The sequence below is a fragment of the Emydura macquarii genome, unplaced genomic scaffold, assembly GCF_026122565.2.
Source record: "Emydura macquarii macquarii isolate MOO-44397 ecotype Brisbane River unplaced genomic scaffold, CSIRO-AGI_Emac_v2 contig_1477, whole genome shotgun sequence".
Classification (NCBI taxonomy): Eukaryota; Metazoa; Chordata; order Testudines; family Chelidae; genus Emydura; species Emydura macquarii.
This window is the reverse complement of record NW_027131614.1, coordinates 9198659-9213270: the sequence shown is the minus strand read 5'-3', so window position 1 is coordinate 9213270 and position 14612 is coordinate 9198659. Positions and strand designations below refer to the sequence as shown.

At 42.8% G+C, this 14612-nt stretch overlaps 1 protein-coding gene across 1 annotated transcript in view; it reads left to right on the top strand.

Annotated features, from left to right (window-relative positions):
- RDH10 (retinol dehydrogenase 10) overlaps positions 1-13964 on the top strand; it is a 41887-nt gene extending 27923 nt beyond the window's left edge. The window contains exons 3-6 of the mRNA XM_067553617.1: positions 1152-1250; positions 3482-3627; positions 4671-4802; positions 12545-13964. Coding sequence (XP_067409718.1) covers positions 1152-1250; positions 3482-3627; positions 4671-4802; positions 12545-12668 — 501 coding nt within the window. The 3' untranslated portion in view covers positions 12669-13964. The remainder of the gene's footprint in view (positions 1-1151; positions 1251-3481; positions 3628-4670; positions 4803-12544) is intronic.
- The last annotated feature ends 648 nt before the right edge of the window (positions 13965-14612 follow it).

The following is a 14612-nucleotide window of genomic DNA, read 5'->3' as shown; positions in this document are numbered from 1 at the left end:
AACTTTCTCTGTTCTTAAAACTACCTGAGGCTGCCATAGTTTCTTTTTAAGAACACGTTGATCCAGACTATTTTTTGTTCTTGAATTTAATGTAAATCATAACTGTAACAGCAGCATTTTTAGTCAAATATTTTATCAGTAGTCTGTTTCGGGTTTTTTGTAAGTGCTATTGGACCATCTTGCTATTTAATTCCATTCAATTAGGTTGCTTTCATGAGTGAGGAGACTTTAAGTTTTGATTCTTTTTTTTCTTCTCTGATTAGAAGTGTGAGACTACTTGCAACACAGTTATGGGGTAGCTAGGTATTTTAGCACATACAGAGTTTGTTAGCTTCTGGACATAATAGGGGATTCAGCAGGGACTTTGAATCTCTTGACTTGTTACCTTAATCAGATTTCTTAATGTTATAAAGTTGACTAGCATAAGTGCAATAAACTTTTGTAAAATTGAAGTGGGCAAAATCAAACATGCAGAGCTTCTATTTGAAGTGAAGTTTATTGCTGTATTTTGAAATTCTTAAGTTTTACGATAAAAACATAGACCTATAATTAATTGTAACGATGCTTATAGGTACCAATAACCATGAGATGAATTCTTGAGATTAATAGATAGCTAATTTAATTTATATATTTTATATAAGGAAGGTAATGTAACCAAAATACTGGAGGCAAGGTTTTCTACTCTTGTAAAATGCTCAAGAAGATAATGAATAAATCAAGAACCTCCAAGCTTACAAAACACCTGGCCAACAAGCAACTCCAACTGATAACTTTCACTAAGCTTAACACAGACATGGTGTAATTAAACACTTTCCATTCCTTTTTATAAAATTGACATTCATTTTTTAGGATCAAACTATTTTTTTTCTAGTAACTAGTCTCTTGTAGAAAAATAAACATGTCTGAGTTGAATTGATCCTTTAAGCTTAGAATTTCTCAAGGTATAATCTTCTCTGCCATGTAGTCTGACTTGATGAACATAGTATGATTTTTCTGTGGGCGTTAACTTTGGAAAAACTTAGACGTTCAAAATCACATATATTCATCTTGCATCTGATATTGAACTGGAATAGAGATTTAGAATGACTAATGCTTTATTCTTATAGTAACAGACTTGCGTGCACTCTCTCTCTCTTTCTCTCATGTTATAGACCACTAAAGCATTCCTTCCCAAGATGCTGGAGATGAATCATGGACACATTGTGACAGTTGCAAGTTCCCTGGGATTGTTCAGTACTGCTGGAGTGGAGGTTTGTTAAACTGTGTAATAAAGATTACATGTTGTTGTCAACCATGTGGCATAAGTAGGTTTGGAAGGATTAGATTTTTGTCAGTAAATGTCCATTTCACTGTACACACACAAACTGATGAAAAGATATCTCCATTGACATTTATCAAAATTTACAGATAGGCAAAGTAAGAAAAACACTGCTTGAGAAATTATTAGTGTATTTTAAGGATATTTACTTTGTGTATTTTGATGTGATATTGACAACTTGTGTTAACAGTTATAAATTTGAACTTTTTGAATCTCAACATCTATTGTCATTAAATAATTTGTCTGACTGCCCCATCCAATTTCCTTCTACTGTGAAAATTTAAATCAATAAAACTCTCAAAAAATGCTTTAAAACAAACTTCAATATTATTTGTTGAAATTATCAAAAAAGTAAACATTGAATTCTACCAAGTCTAACCATCATCAGGTGTGGAGAAAAAAGTTACATTGACTGGGAGTACAGGGGGGTTGTCCCCCAAATGTATTCAGAAACCAAGAACAATTCTTTAATGTTTTAGATGGGGGGAAAAAACTTTCTTTAACTAGCAAATTGAAAGAACTATCAAGAGTCTTGTTCAGTGTGAGTCTATGTGCAATTTTCACACATCCCTGTACCTTCTTTTTTAGGGTGACTGTATGCAGCAACCACTGTCAATGCAGTGCATTATCAATCCACATATGCAATGTCCTAAAACAACATAGTTGGATGGTCACTAGTTTGTGAGTTATCACAACATATATGCTCATGGGGTACAACATTACCCCATGAATGTGAATGAAACTTAAGCATAAGTGTCTTAACACTATCCTTGGAGCTTTTAGGCCAAGATTTTTCAGAAATGACTTTTGGGTGCCTATTCTGAAACCTCTTAAAGGGGCCTAATACTTCAGAAAGGGCTGACCACTGACCTGGAGTCAGACCTCTTGAATGTATGTCAGGTTGGGCACCCAAAACTGAGTCAGTTCTGAATCTTGGCCTTTTTGCATAACTTACGTTGGTGCATCAGAATAGGCAATAACATTTTGGTGTACTGCAGTTGTGTTTGGAGCCAAGGAACTGGAAAGCAACAAGCATGAACTAAACCTGTGCTGTAATAATCTTTGCAAATAGTTATAGTCATCGAAAATTCATCCATGTTGCTGGCAAAACACTGGCAATATTCTAATGTTGTACAAGCTTTTCTAGGACTGGTCCAGTTTATACCGGTGAACTGCAGAAGTCGCTGAATAGAAGTACAACTTAAAACAGGCATAGCTCTCAAGACTTTGGAGGATTCTAGTACTCCATCTTAATGTTTCCAGTGGACCTTTATGGCCTTGTGGCATATGCTTACTTGAACTGATCACCACTCTGGTGTATCTCTACAGTATTACAACTATGTATTAGGTAACTTTTGGGCTTCAATTCACATAACACCTCTGAGATAGGGAAGCGATATCCATTTTACTGTTGGGAAACTGAGGCAAAAGTTAAGTAACTTGCCCAAGGCTCCATAGCAACTTAAATGATGTGTTAAAGCCAGGGATAAAATAGGGAGTTCTTGACTCCCGGACTGTGCACTCTTGACTCTAAAAGTAGTAGTACTAGCTACTGTGAGCATATCTACACTGCAAAATGAAATCGACCTATGTTAGGTCGACTTATAGCCACTGCAGTAATTATTGCAGTTTTTCAGATCTGCACTATCCTGCTCCTGTCAGTGGTGCATGTCCCTGAAGCAAGGCTGTAGTGTAGACTCTGACATAATTAGAGCGAGGTAAGCTGCCTTACCTCAACCTAACTCTGTACAGTAGAGTATGCCTGTGTCTCTAGTCTTTTGTTCTAATCTTTATTTTAAACAAACTGGCTTATCAGTATTGCTTGCTGAATAAGGCCACTTAAATACACTTCAAAGGACATCTCCTTGATATTTAACTCAAGTTAGTCTGGTTTCACTGAGTCCTTGTGTTAACTGCCCTAAAAGTAACATGACACTTGGACTGATGTGGCTGTGTATTCAATGCACATCTTTCATTGTGTTGCTGCTTTGAAAATAGATCTACATGGAACCACATCAAATACACCTTGCCCTTTAACGTTTTTACTCTTTTTAACGTAATCACCTTTAACTTTGATTGAATGGACCTATCCTTTTTACATTCAATCTATTATACTCTTCCTTGTGATATATTCTTATTTCTTTTAATTCATTGCCAACACAGGATTATTGTGCTAGCAAATTTGGAGCTGTGGGTTTTCATGAATCTTTGAGCCATGAACTGAAGGCTGCTGACAAAGATGGCATTAAAACAACCCTGGTCTGTCCCTACCTTGTAGACACAGGAATGTTCAGAGGATGTAGAATCAGGTGAGTAGACCCACTGCATATTCTTTCTCTCTTCCTCCTGCCCACCACACCACTGGAACTCCATTCTTAATCCTCTAATTCTGAGCATTTTTTATTTAAAAAACCCCCCACAAAAACACTGAGGTTTGGGGTTGCAAATTAACAGGAAAGAAAAAATGGTTAAAATGGCACCTGCAGTATCTTCATTCATGTAACTCCTCTCAGTGTGTGGCAGTAAATAGGGGTGTAAGATGGACATGTGCACATCAGGGTAGGTGCTGGTGGAGCATATGTCCAGTGACTGACTATTGACAAGGGAAATATCTTGCTAGCTGTGTGTACAGAAATATTTCTCCTGTGTAATGTAATTTTATATTTTTTCCTGTATTATGCCTGAAATAAGAGGTTACTCAAAATACATTTATTTTGGTACCAATAAATTTCTAATGATTAAAGGTACTATGGAAAATGGATCGATACAGCAATAACTGATTTGTTGTGTGATCCTGGACAAATCGCTTTGCTTCCCTCAAGTTTAGTTTCTGTTTTTGAAGTAAGAGTTATGACACTTTTCTATCTTTTTTTTTTTTAAAAGCACTCTGACATCCCTGGATGTAATGCTATAAAAATATCCATTATTTTAGCCGCAGTAAGTGTTAACCTCTTGCGTGCATTTTCTATCAATATCCTGAAAGGGATCTATGCCAGCAAAATATTGAGATTGTCTTTACCTGAAGCAGTCTTTCTTACACCAACTACACTTAAATGTAATGAGGCTCTTAATATTGAGTTAAAATGGCACTTAATAGAACAAAATGTGATCAAATTATATCTATTGTGTGTAACTTAAATCTATAAGATTATCCAATAGTCTTTATAACTAAACAAAGCTAAAATATGAATTGCTGCTATTTGAGTGTTAAAGAATTAGTTCTTAAATATTCTAAACAAGTGAGCTAATAAACTCTGGTGCTAGACAGACTTAATTTTAATTATGAATGAACAGATTTTACCAAAACTCATCTGTGTACTTTTGTCAACCTGTTTAAAATGAAATCTTTCAGAAAAGAAATTGAGCCTTTCCTTCCACCTCTGAAACCAGACTACTGTGTAAAGCAGGCTATGAGAGCTATTCTTACAGATCAGCCTATGATTTGCACACCACGCCTGATGTACATGGTAACCTTCATGAAAAGGTAACTTCAGAAGTACTAGCTACTAAGCCCTTCAGACAAATGTACCACTTTAAATCCAAAAAGCTTAACCAGAGTCCCGTGTCTCTGGAATTCTATGCATAAATCTCTCACTTGGTTCACAAGGGGGTTTGATCACTTTCCACAAAATGAGCTCTAGGGATCTGGGGACTTGCATGATGAGTGGCATGGTCAGAGGATGTTTATTTTTCCCCATTCCATTTTCCAGCAAAGCCTGAGGCTCCACTAACTTCCCTGCAGCCATCTTCCACACTGTAGAACCTCATTTATGGGTGGGTCCTGAGGTAGCGGCCAGCAGAAGAATCCATAGTAGCCAAGCCCCAGAGTCGACGCAAAGGCCCTAGCCTCCTGCAGATTGCCTGGGATCTGCACAGATCTGTGGGAGAGGGGGAGTCTGTAGGCAGAACCTATTACTCATTCTGAAAGGGTATGGGAACAGAAACCTTCCCTTCTCCCCACCCAGTTCAATGCCATTTTTTTTTTTTTTTTTTTTTTTTTTTAGTGGGCGAACTTTGTTCTCTATAGCCAGGCTGGCCGTTCCAGCACTGGGGTTTCCCCTCAATCTTAGAGGCAGAACCAGACTGATTGCTCAGAAGGAGCTGGCTTGATTCCATTGACTTGAACCATGCTCCATTCATACTGCTTTTGGGCAACCCCACAGATGAGCTGTTTTTTCGAATGCTTGCTCATGTCGATTCCAAGTAGGTGTGCGCACGATGCATGCAGTCACCAGAAGGTTTTTCATCTACTGGTGTCTGTAGGATCGGCTCTGGTACTACTGAAGTCATGCCCTCATGGCGCCGTACAAAGAGCCCGAATGCCTCTTAGGTTCCTTTTACTGCCTGTGACAGTCGCTGGAACATTGCTTTTCTCTTGCTCAGCAAACTCTTCCAAAGTGGACTCTTTCATACGTACCTGTAAATAGTTAAAATTTAGCATTTAGTAGTGATAGTTCATAGATTAGTATATTTAGGATCCAGCTTATCGGGATCTTTTCTTCTTTTCTCCTCATCCCTGGAGTGGGGGTATGCCTTAATCCCCTGGCTTTAAGCCATGCGGGGCCTGTAAGAAACAATCCACATTCAACTTGTCTCAAGCAGAGACCCATCAGAGGGATTGCTGCAAGATCTGCAGGGTTTCTGCCCCAGAACCAAAAAGGAAAGAAGCCAAAGACTTAAATTTATCGTAATGGAGGCAGCTCTCTGACCCCTGGAGCAAAATCCAGCAGAGCCAAGACCCAGCGCTTCCGCTTTGGTGCGCATCGGTGTCGGTAAGAGATACAGTGCCAAGGAAAGACTCTGCATAGAGATGCTCAGTACCAGCATGCATCACTAGTACCAAGTGATGCTTCACATGGAGAGACATGGCACCACTCTCAATCCCTAGTCTTGCATAAAAAGCAAAAGAAGACAGACCAGGGATGCTCACCGACACTGCAAACATCTGGGCGTAAAGTGCAGCCCACATCAGGCCACTCCAGTCCCGGACCCTTGAGCACAGTACTGTTGATTCTGACTCCACTGAAGGGTCTGTTGAATCCAGTTCCCTTGGACTTCCTCCCCAGGGAGACCCCTGAGGAGGAGTTGCAGCTCCCCTCCACACCAGAGACCTTTGAAGTGGCGAGAGAGCTCATAGAGGGCACAGCACCGACACCCCCTCCTGGTGGGGTCGAGACCAGGACCCCATACCACTGGGTTCATAAAAGCTGCCATCTAGGGCCAAGCTATCCCTGGGCTGCCCTCCCCATGGCATTGCTTCCTGGCACCGTCTGGCACCGCATTGCCGTGGTCACCTAGAAGTGAACAGTACACCTCTGACAACAGTACATCTCCGACTCCAAGGTGGAGTCATACAGCTCAAGAAGGAGCCAGCACTCTTTGGGCAGATAGCACCAGAGGGTTGAAGTGGCACAACCCCTCTCCATGCATTGGCCTCCCCAATGACAGATGCCAACCCAATGGCCATTCTGAACCCAGTGGGCATTCCACCAGGTGCAGGGATTGCACCCTGGAGGGTCGCTCTCACTTATTTCCAAGAGCAGAACCCTACCAACACATACAGTTGGGAAAATACCACATGGCACCGGACGCAGCACTGAACCCAGGCCTGAGCCCAACGTCAAGCCTGGCACTGAGCAGGATCTCGGTCCCGGCACCGAGGATGAGGAACCAGTTCCGCAGGGCTGCTTGGATGCCGAAGGACAAGAACAGGGCACGGTACCTGTCGGTACTGCTGCTGCTTTGTCCCCGGATGAAGCAATGGCAGGAGCAGCAGCTGCTTCGACTGTGGACAACATCAGGGCTCACCAGGAGCTGTTGTGCAGCGTGGTACAGAGCATGGGGCTCCAAATAGAGTGCAGACCCCATGGTTGACATTTGAGCCCCAGCAGGTCCCTTCACAGTCGCTTTGCCATTAATAATGACCATACACAACATTATGAAGTCACTATGGTAAACTCCAGCCTCTTTGCCTCCCACGGCGAGAGGGTGGAGAGAAAGTACTTTGTGCCCTCCAACGAGCATGAGTACCTTTACATGCATCTTCTACTGGGACCACTTGTGGTGGCAGCTAATGCGTGTGAGAGGCAGAGTCAGCAGAGCTCCACACCAAATGCCAAAGATGCTAAGAAGTTGGACGTTTTTGGTAGAAAGGTGTACTCTACTGGGGGGGGCTCCAATTCTGCATGGTGAACCAGCAAGCGATCCTAAGCAGATACACTTTTAACTCTTGGGGGGTCCATGTCTAAGTTCAGAGTCAATATCACCAGACTCCAAGCCTGAATTCACAGTCCTAATAGATGAGGGTAAGGCTGTTTCCTGTCCCTATGTCGCATCATAGAGGACTTAAAAGCGCTACCCCACCACCACAGCTTGAAATTGTCTGAAGCTGTTGGGGCACATGGTGGCATAGACATATATAGTTAAGCATGTGAGATTATACCTCAGGCCACTTCACGCGTGCACTTCAGGCATGGTCTCAGTGTACCATCCAGCTTGGGACCCCATAGACAGAGTAGTCTTACTTCCCCCTTCAGTGATCGAGCCCCTAGATTGGTGGCTCAAACTGCGCACGGTACGCACAGAAGTACCTTTCTCTGCACCTCATCCCTCGCTGTTCCTAGTGATGGACACCTTGGCGATGGCCTGGGAAGCTCAGACCTTAAGGTCTTTGGTCTCACGCAGAACTCTGACTCCACATCAGTGTAAGAGAACTGAGAGAAATATGCCTGGGCTCTCAGGCCTTCCAAGTCCATCTGGAAGGCAAGTGTGTATCTGTCATGACAGACAATACAACAGTGATATTTTATATAAACAGACAGTGGAGCACGCTCCTCTCCCCTATGCCAGGAAGCCCTCAGACAATGGGACTTTTGCATTGCTCAATCAATACACCTGGAGGCATCCTACTTTCCCAGAGCTCCGAACGGATTGATGGACAACCTCGGCAGACCTTTTCTCACTCACAAGTGGTCTATTCGCCCGGATATACCTTGACTTTACCAAAGGTTGTGATGTGGTCTCCCACAGTATTCTTGCCAGCAAGTTAAAGATTGGATGAATGGACTATAAGGTGGATAGGAAGCTGGTTAGATCGTAGTAGTAGGTAGTTAGCAACAGATCGATGTCTAATTGGCAGCTGGTGTCAAGCGGAGTGCCCTGGGGGCGGTCCTGGTGCCAGTTTTGTTCAACATCTTTATTAATGATCTGGAGGATGGGATGGATGGCATCCTCAGCAAGTTTGCAGATGACACTAAGCTGACACCAAGTAATACGCTACAGGGTAGGGATAGGATTCAGAGGGACCTAGACAAATTGGAGGATTGGGCCAAAAGAAATCTGAGGTTCAAGCGCAGAGTCCTGCACTTAGGATGGAAGAATCCCATTCACTGCTACAGGCTGGGGACCAACTGCTAAGCAGCAATTCTGCAGAAAAGGACCTGGGAGTTACAGTGGACAAGAAGCTGGATATGAATCAACAGTGTGCCCTTGTTACCAAGAAGGCTAATGGTGTATATTGGGCTGCATTAGTAGAAGCATTGCCACCAGATCGAGAGAAGTAATTATTCCTCTCTATTCGGCACTAGTGAGGCCACATCTGGAGTATTGTGTCCTGCTTTTGGGTCCCCCATTACAGGAAGGATGTGGACAAATTGAAGACAGTCCAGCGAATGGCAATGAAAATGATTAGGGGGCTGGAGCACATGACTTATGAAGAGAGGCTGAGGGAACTAGGCTTGTTTAGTCTGCAGAAGAGAAGTGGGGGGGAGTTGATAACACCCCTCTACTACCTGAAGGGGGCTCCAAAGAGGATGGAGCTAGGCTGTTCTTAGTGGTGGCAGATGACAGAACAAGGAGCAGTGGTCTCAAGTTGCAGTGGGGGAGGTCTAGGTTGGTTATTAGAAAAATCTTTTATACTAGTAGGGTGGTGAAGCACTGGAATGGGTTACCTAGGAAGGTGGTGGAATCTCCATCCTTAGAGGTTTTTAAGACCCAGCTGGGATGATTTAGTTGGTGTTGGTCCTGCTTTGAGCAGGGGTTGGACTAGGTCCCTTCCAACCCTAATCTTCTATGATTCTATGCAGTGAACAATATCTTCTAATGGTGGGAAGTTCTGCACGTATACTTGTTTGCAACAAAACTCAACAGGAAGTACCTACAGGTCTGCTTCTTCCAGAATCACATTCCAGGATCAATCATGGATGTTTGCCATCTCGTGGATGGGTCAGCTGTTGTACACGTTCTCTCCTACCCCACTCATTCACAAGGTTCTGCTGAAGATCAGGAAGAAAGGATTCTCTGTGATTCTGATAGCCCTAGCCTGGCCATGTCAACACTGGTACACCACGCTTCTCAACCTCTCAGTGGAAGCCCCAGTCACTCTGCCTCTACTTCTGGACCTGATCACTCAGGACCACTGCAGCCTTTGGCACCCCAGCCTTGAGTCTCTTCACCTCATGGCGTGGAAGCTCCATGGCTGAACTCTCTGGAACTAGTGTGCTTGGAACCAGTTAGAGAGGTTCTCCTTGGCAGCAGAAAATTTTCCATGGAGGCCACTTACCTAAGTGGAAGAGATTTTTGAAAATGGGCGGCTCAGAAGCCATCCCACCTGTGCTGTCTTTAATACCCTCTATCTTGAACTATTTGTTACATCTGAAGCCACAGGGTCTGTCGGTGTCATCAATTAAGGTCCACCTGGCTACCATATCAGCTTTTCACCCATGGGTTGCAGGCCGTTTGGTCTTTGCTAGCCCCTGGTCGAACATTTCCTTAAGGGCCTAGACTGGCTATACCCTCATGCGTCAGCTGATTTCCCCAATGGGACCTTAACCTTGTGCTGTCAAGGCTAATGGGACCACCATTTGAGCCCCTACCAACATGCTCACTTCTTTAGCTATCCTGGAAGGTAGCTTTTCTGGTGGCCGTAACTTCAACCAGGGGATGTCTGAACTCAAGGCTCTCACGTCAATGCCTCCTTATACAACTTTTTTGAAGGACAAGGTTCAACTTCGCCCTCACCCAGCCATCCTTCCAAAGGTGGTTTCCCAATTCCATACAAACTAGGACCTATTCCTCCCGGTCTTCTATCTGAAATCACACGCCAACAGTGGGGAGCGCAAGCTGCGTTCTCTAGGTTCTCTAGGCGGGCCTTGGCCTTCCATATCGAGAGGACAAAACCATTCATGAAAACAACACAGCTCTTCATAGCAATAGCAGATAGGATGAAAGGTCTCCCTGTTTCTTCACAGATCACATCATGTATCTGGATGTGTTACGACTTAGCGAGAGTGCCTGCCACTGCATTGACGGCTCATTCCACAAGGGCACGGGAGTCTTTGGCGGCATTCCTGGCCGAAGTCCCTATCCAGGACATTTGTAGAGTAGCAATCTGATCATCTATTCACACCTTCGCTGCGCGCTATGCTGTTATTCAACATGCCAGAGATGCTGCTGCTTTTGGCAGAGCAGTACTACAATCCATGGGGCTTTCAACTCGACACCACCTCCAGTGGACCAGCTTGGGAGTCACCTACTTGGAATTGACATGAGCAAGCACTCGAGAAGAAAAAATGGTTACTAACCTTCTGTAACTGTTGTTCTTTGAGATGTGTTGCTCATGTCTATTCCAAGACCCACCTGCCTACCCCTCTGTCAGAATCAGCTAGCAAGAATGAACTGAAGAGGTGGGGAGGTGTAGGGTCCTGTATGCAGTGTCATGAGGGCACAACTCCAGGGGGCACCAGAGCCAACATGATGGATACCATTAGGGGAAAAACCTTCCAGTGACTGTGCATGCAGTGTGCGCGCGCGCGCGCACACACACACACACGCCTACTTGGAATGGACATGAGCAACACATCTCGAAGAACCACAGTTACAGAAGGTTAGTAACCATTTTTTCCTAGACTTTTATTCTCCAGTATGCAGCACATAGGGAAGTCGTTTTTTTTTTTTTTTTTTTTTTCCCCCCCCAACCCTTTCTTTTACTGCCTTCTTGTGAGGAATTTGGACCTAGAAGTTTGAGGGTTCTGCTCCATTCATAACTCAGCAGCTCCCCTCTGCCTGAGACTCATCATGGTGGACAAATACACCCGAGAATCCAGGAGGTGCTGTTGTTGCTCAGCATCATGTCAGCCCTTCTTGGGAGGGAGCCTGTGCCTCTTCTGCCAACCAGTAGGAAGCTTTATCTGTAACTCCTTTAGAACTGGCTGCAGCAGCAGCAGCATGCTCACTTGCTTCTTCAGAGGCTGCCTCGGTGCTCTTTGCACAGACAGTGCTCCATGGAGCAACCAGATCAAAGGCCCTTCCTGCTGTCTCCCAGTCAGCACTCCAGCTTCCAACAGGGAGATCAAAGGTCCTCCCAGCGGCTTCTGCACAATCCATGCCCCAGGCAGCAGCAGTCACATCAAAGGCCTTCCAGTGTTACTGCACAAGCAGTGCTACTACCTGCATCAGCAGCATCTACCTCCCAATGCTCCGGCAGTGGAGCAGTTGAATTCTAACAGCCCAGATCCTGCTGTGTGTCTCTCATTGGTCCCAATCCAGCAGCCATTCCACTCCCGCAGCTTACTTGGCATCTAGTGCAGTGGGGTCCTGGTCCATGGCTAAGGTTTCTGGTTGCTATGGTAATACAAATATGTATGGGTAGTGGGAGGGGTATGGAAAGCCTGCTTTTCCCACTCCTGACCCCCCATTTGAATTTCCTTGGAGAAGACTGAGGGGGAACACACTCCTCCTTAGTCTGAGGTTCTTTCTGTGGGAGGGATGATTGGGCCCAAAAGATGAGGATATGGATTGCCACAGTCAGCAAGTGATTAAGCTATGGAGTTACTGTACATCTTTAACTCTACAGTTGTTTGGGAGTTCTGTGTCTCAAATGCACAATGGCTTATTTTGCTAACTCTGCTTTGAGGGAAGGCTTAGATTTTAGCAGACCTTTCATTTTTAAATGAGAAGGTGACAGAGGCAGCATGGGCTATGTCACGAAGAGGGTGCAGGGGTTCCATGCTAAAGGCTTGGAGATGAAAGGAAGAGGCTTTTTATGTCATTTGAGCTGACTTGTAATTTTATTCTCTTCATAAATATCCTAGTGAAATGAAAAACAAATGTTTTGCCCCTTAAGTAGCCCAGAAATTGCTAAATTACATCTCCACAAAAGTGATTATGGTACACAATAAGTTTCATTCTGCCATGTAACAGTTTTATAACCTTTCCCCTTTTCTTCAGCATCCTGCCCTTTGAAGCAGTTGTGTGCATGTACCGGTTCTTGGGAGCAGACAAGTGTATGTACCCTTTCATTGCTCAAAGAAAACAGGCTACGAACAACAATGAAGCAAAAAATGGAATTTAACACTGTTTTGTATGGACTGACAATTGTAGCGGAATATGATCAAAAATGTTACATGACTGAATTTTGAAGTGCACATGCATCTAGCTGATGCAAATGTCAACATTTTACTGTGGCATTCTCTTTGATCTTAAACCTGTGTATTGAATTTAAAAATCAATGTTTTGTTTTTTTTTTTTTACATGCTGTAAATAAACTGACTCTAGAGTACTTGGAAAATGTGATAGATAGGTAAAGTGAATTTAAAATTGTAGCTGCCACCATTGTCCTTTTAGAATATTACTGTATGTACAGTAAAGCTAGTTATACTACTTTTTGTAGAGATGCACTGTGTGAGAGATTTTCCTCAGACTGCCAATGTTTAAAAGCTGTCTACAACTAGAAAATGCAGTGTTTCAGAAATCACTTTTTCTTTCTCTATGTATTAAAACAAAATTATGTAATTTAAACTACTCCTACGCGTGACCTTTTTAGCAAATTCAAGGACTGATTATGAATGCATCTTTCCACATGTTAACCCAAGCTGTAAAGGATCATGGCTGACCTGTTGTGTAATTCTCTTATGTAGTGACTGCATGCCTTCTGTGTTTTAAAAAGGAATTTGTAAATCTCCAATTCAAAGACAAGTAGATGTCTTTGGAATATTTTCAGAGAAAAGCTGTATCGGGCATCTTGTTTTCTTTTTCCTGAGAAATGCAGTCTGTGGTTTAAGCCATCCAACTCTTTCAAGTCACTTGACTTTAAATGTGCTCTGTGTTCTGTCCCTCACTCTCTGGATGGCAGACTCCTACCCTAGTAGACTACATTTTTTCTTCCTCCTTAATCTTGCTTGCAACAGCCCCACTAGACCCCCACCCTCCAAGAAAGTTGTTGTATTAAATTTCTGTTGCTGGACTCTTGCCTAAAATACAAAGCAACTCCAGCAGAGATACATATTGTTTATGTAAGTCCTCCTTTTGTGCCAGCTATTAGCAAAAGAAAAAGAAAATAATGCGTGATGCAACTTTACATGTGGAATATGGAAGGGTGTAAAGACTTTTTTTTGAAAGTTGTATTTGCATTGTAGAACAGCAAATGACATTTCTGCAATATTTTTTGTAAAGCAAACAATTTTGTGCCTTGAATTTGGTAATTTGTGTATTAGTGAAACATTGTAAAAGTGAACTTCTACCTCTGTATCTTAATGTATATCATCCACTTGTAAATTGCTATCAAACAAATTGTGATTTACTTTTTTAGAATGTCTTATTAAATAGTGACCAATGTCTGGTTATTAAAGTGAGCCACCTTTTACTTAAACAGTGATTGGGATGTTTCCTTGAAAGACTTGTTGATTTCAGAGTATTGACTTACTGATGTTGGCTACATAGCCTTTAGCATCAACCTCGTTCAAATAATGAACAGTTACTCATTTCATGCACTGACTTTCTGCATACTTTAGAGCCTGATGGTGCAATCGTTAATGAAGGCAATGAAAGTCCTGCTTCAGTAAAGACTGCAGGATTAGGCCTTTGGTTAGTGTCTCAAAGTGATCAAATCACTTTCACTCACTAACTGGTTATAGAAGCCTCTCAAAATATGTGCATAAGGTTCATCTAAACAATCTTGGTTTTGATTTTTGGCAGCACTTGAATGCCATCTATTCAGAAACCGATGGACAATGCATTACAACCCCCTAGTGTGCATGCAGTTATAACTGTATAAAAGGTGCTTATGTGGCTATAGCTTATTTCAGTAAACATACTGTAATGCCGATAAGTACCTTTTTTATACTGTTATTACTGCATGCGCACTAGGGAGTATATACTACTTTGGTTTAGAAATTAATACACTGGGTGTAGAGCAGCCTTTGTACTAAATTCCCCTATATAAACTACCAGCTTTTTTAAAAAGTCCTGTTTTCTCAAGGCTATGCTGTCTGGACCACTTAGATGATTTTACCAAATT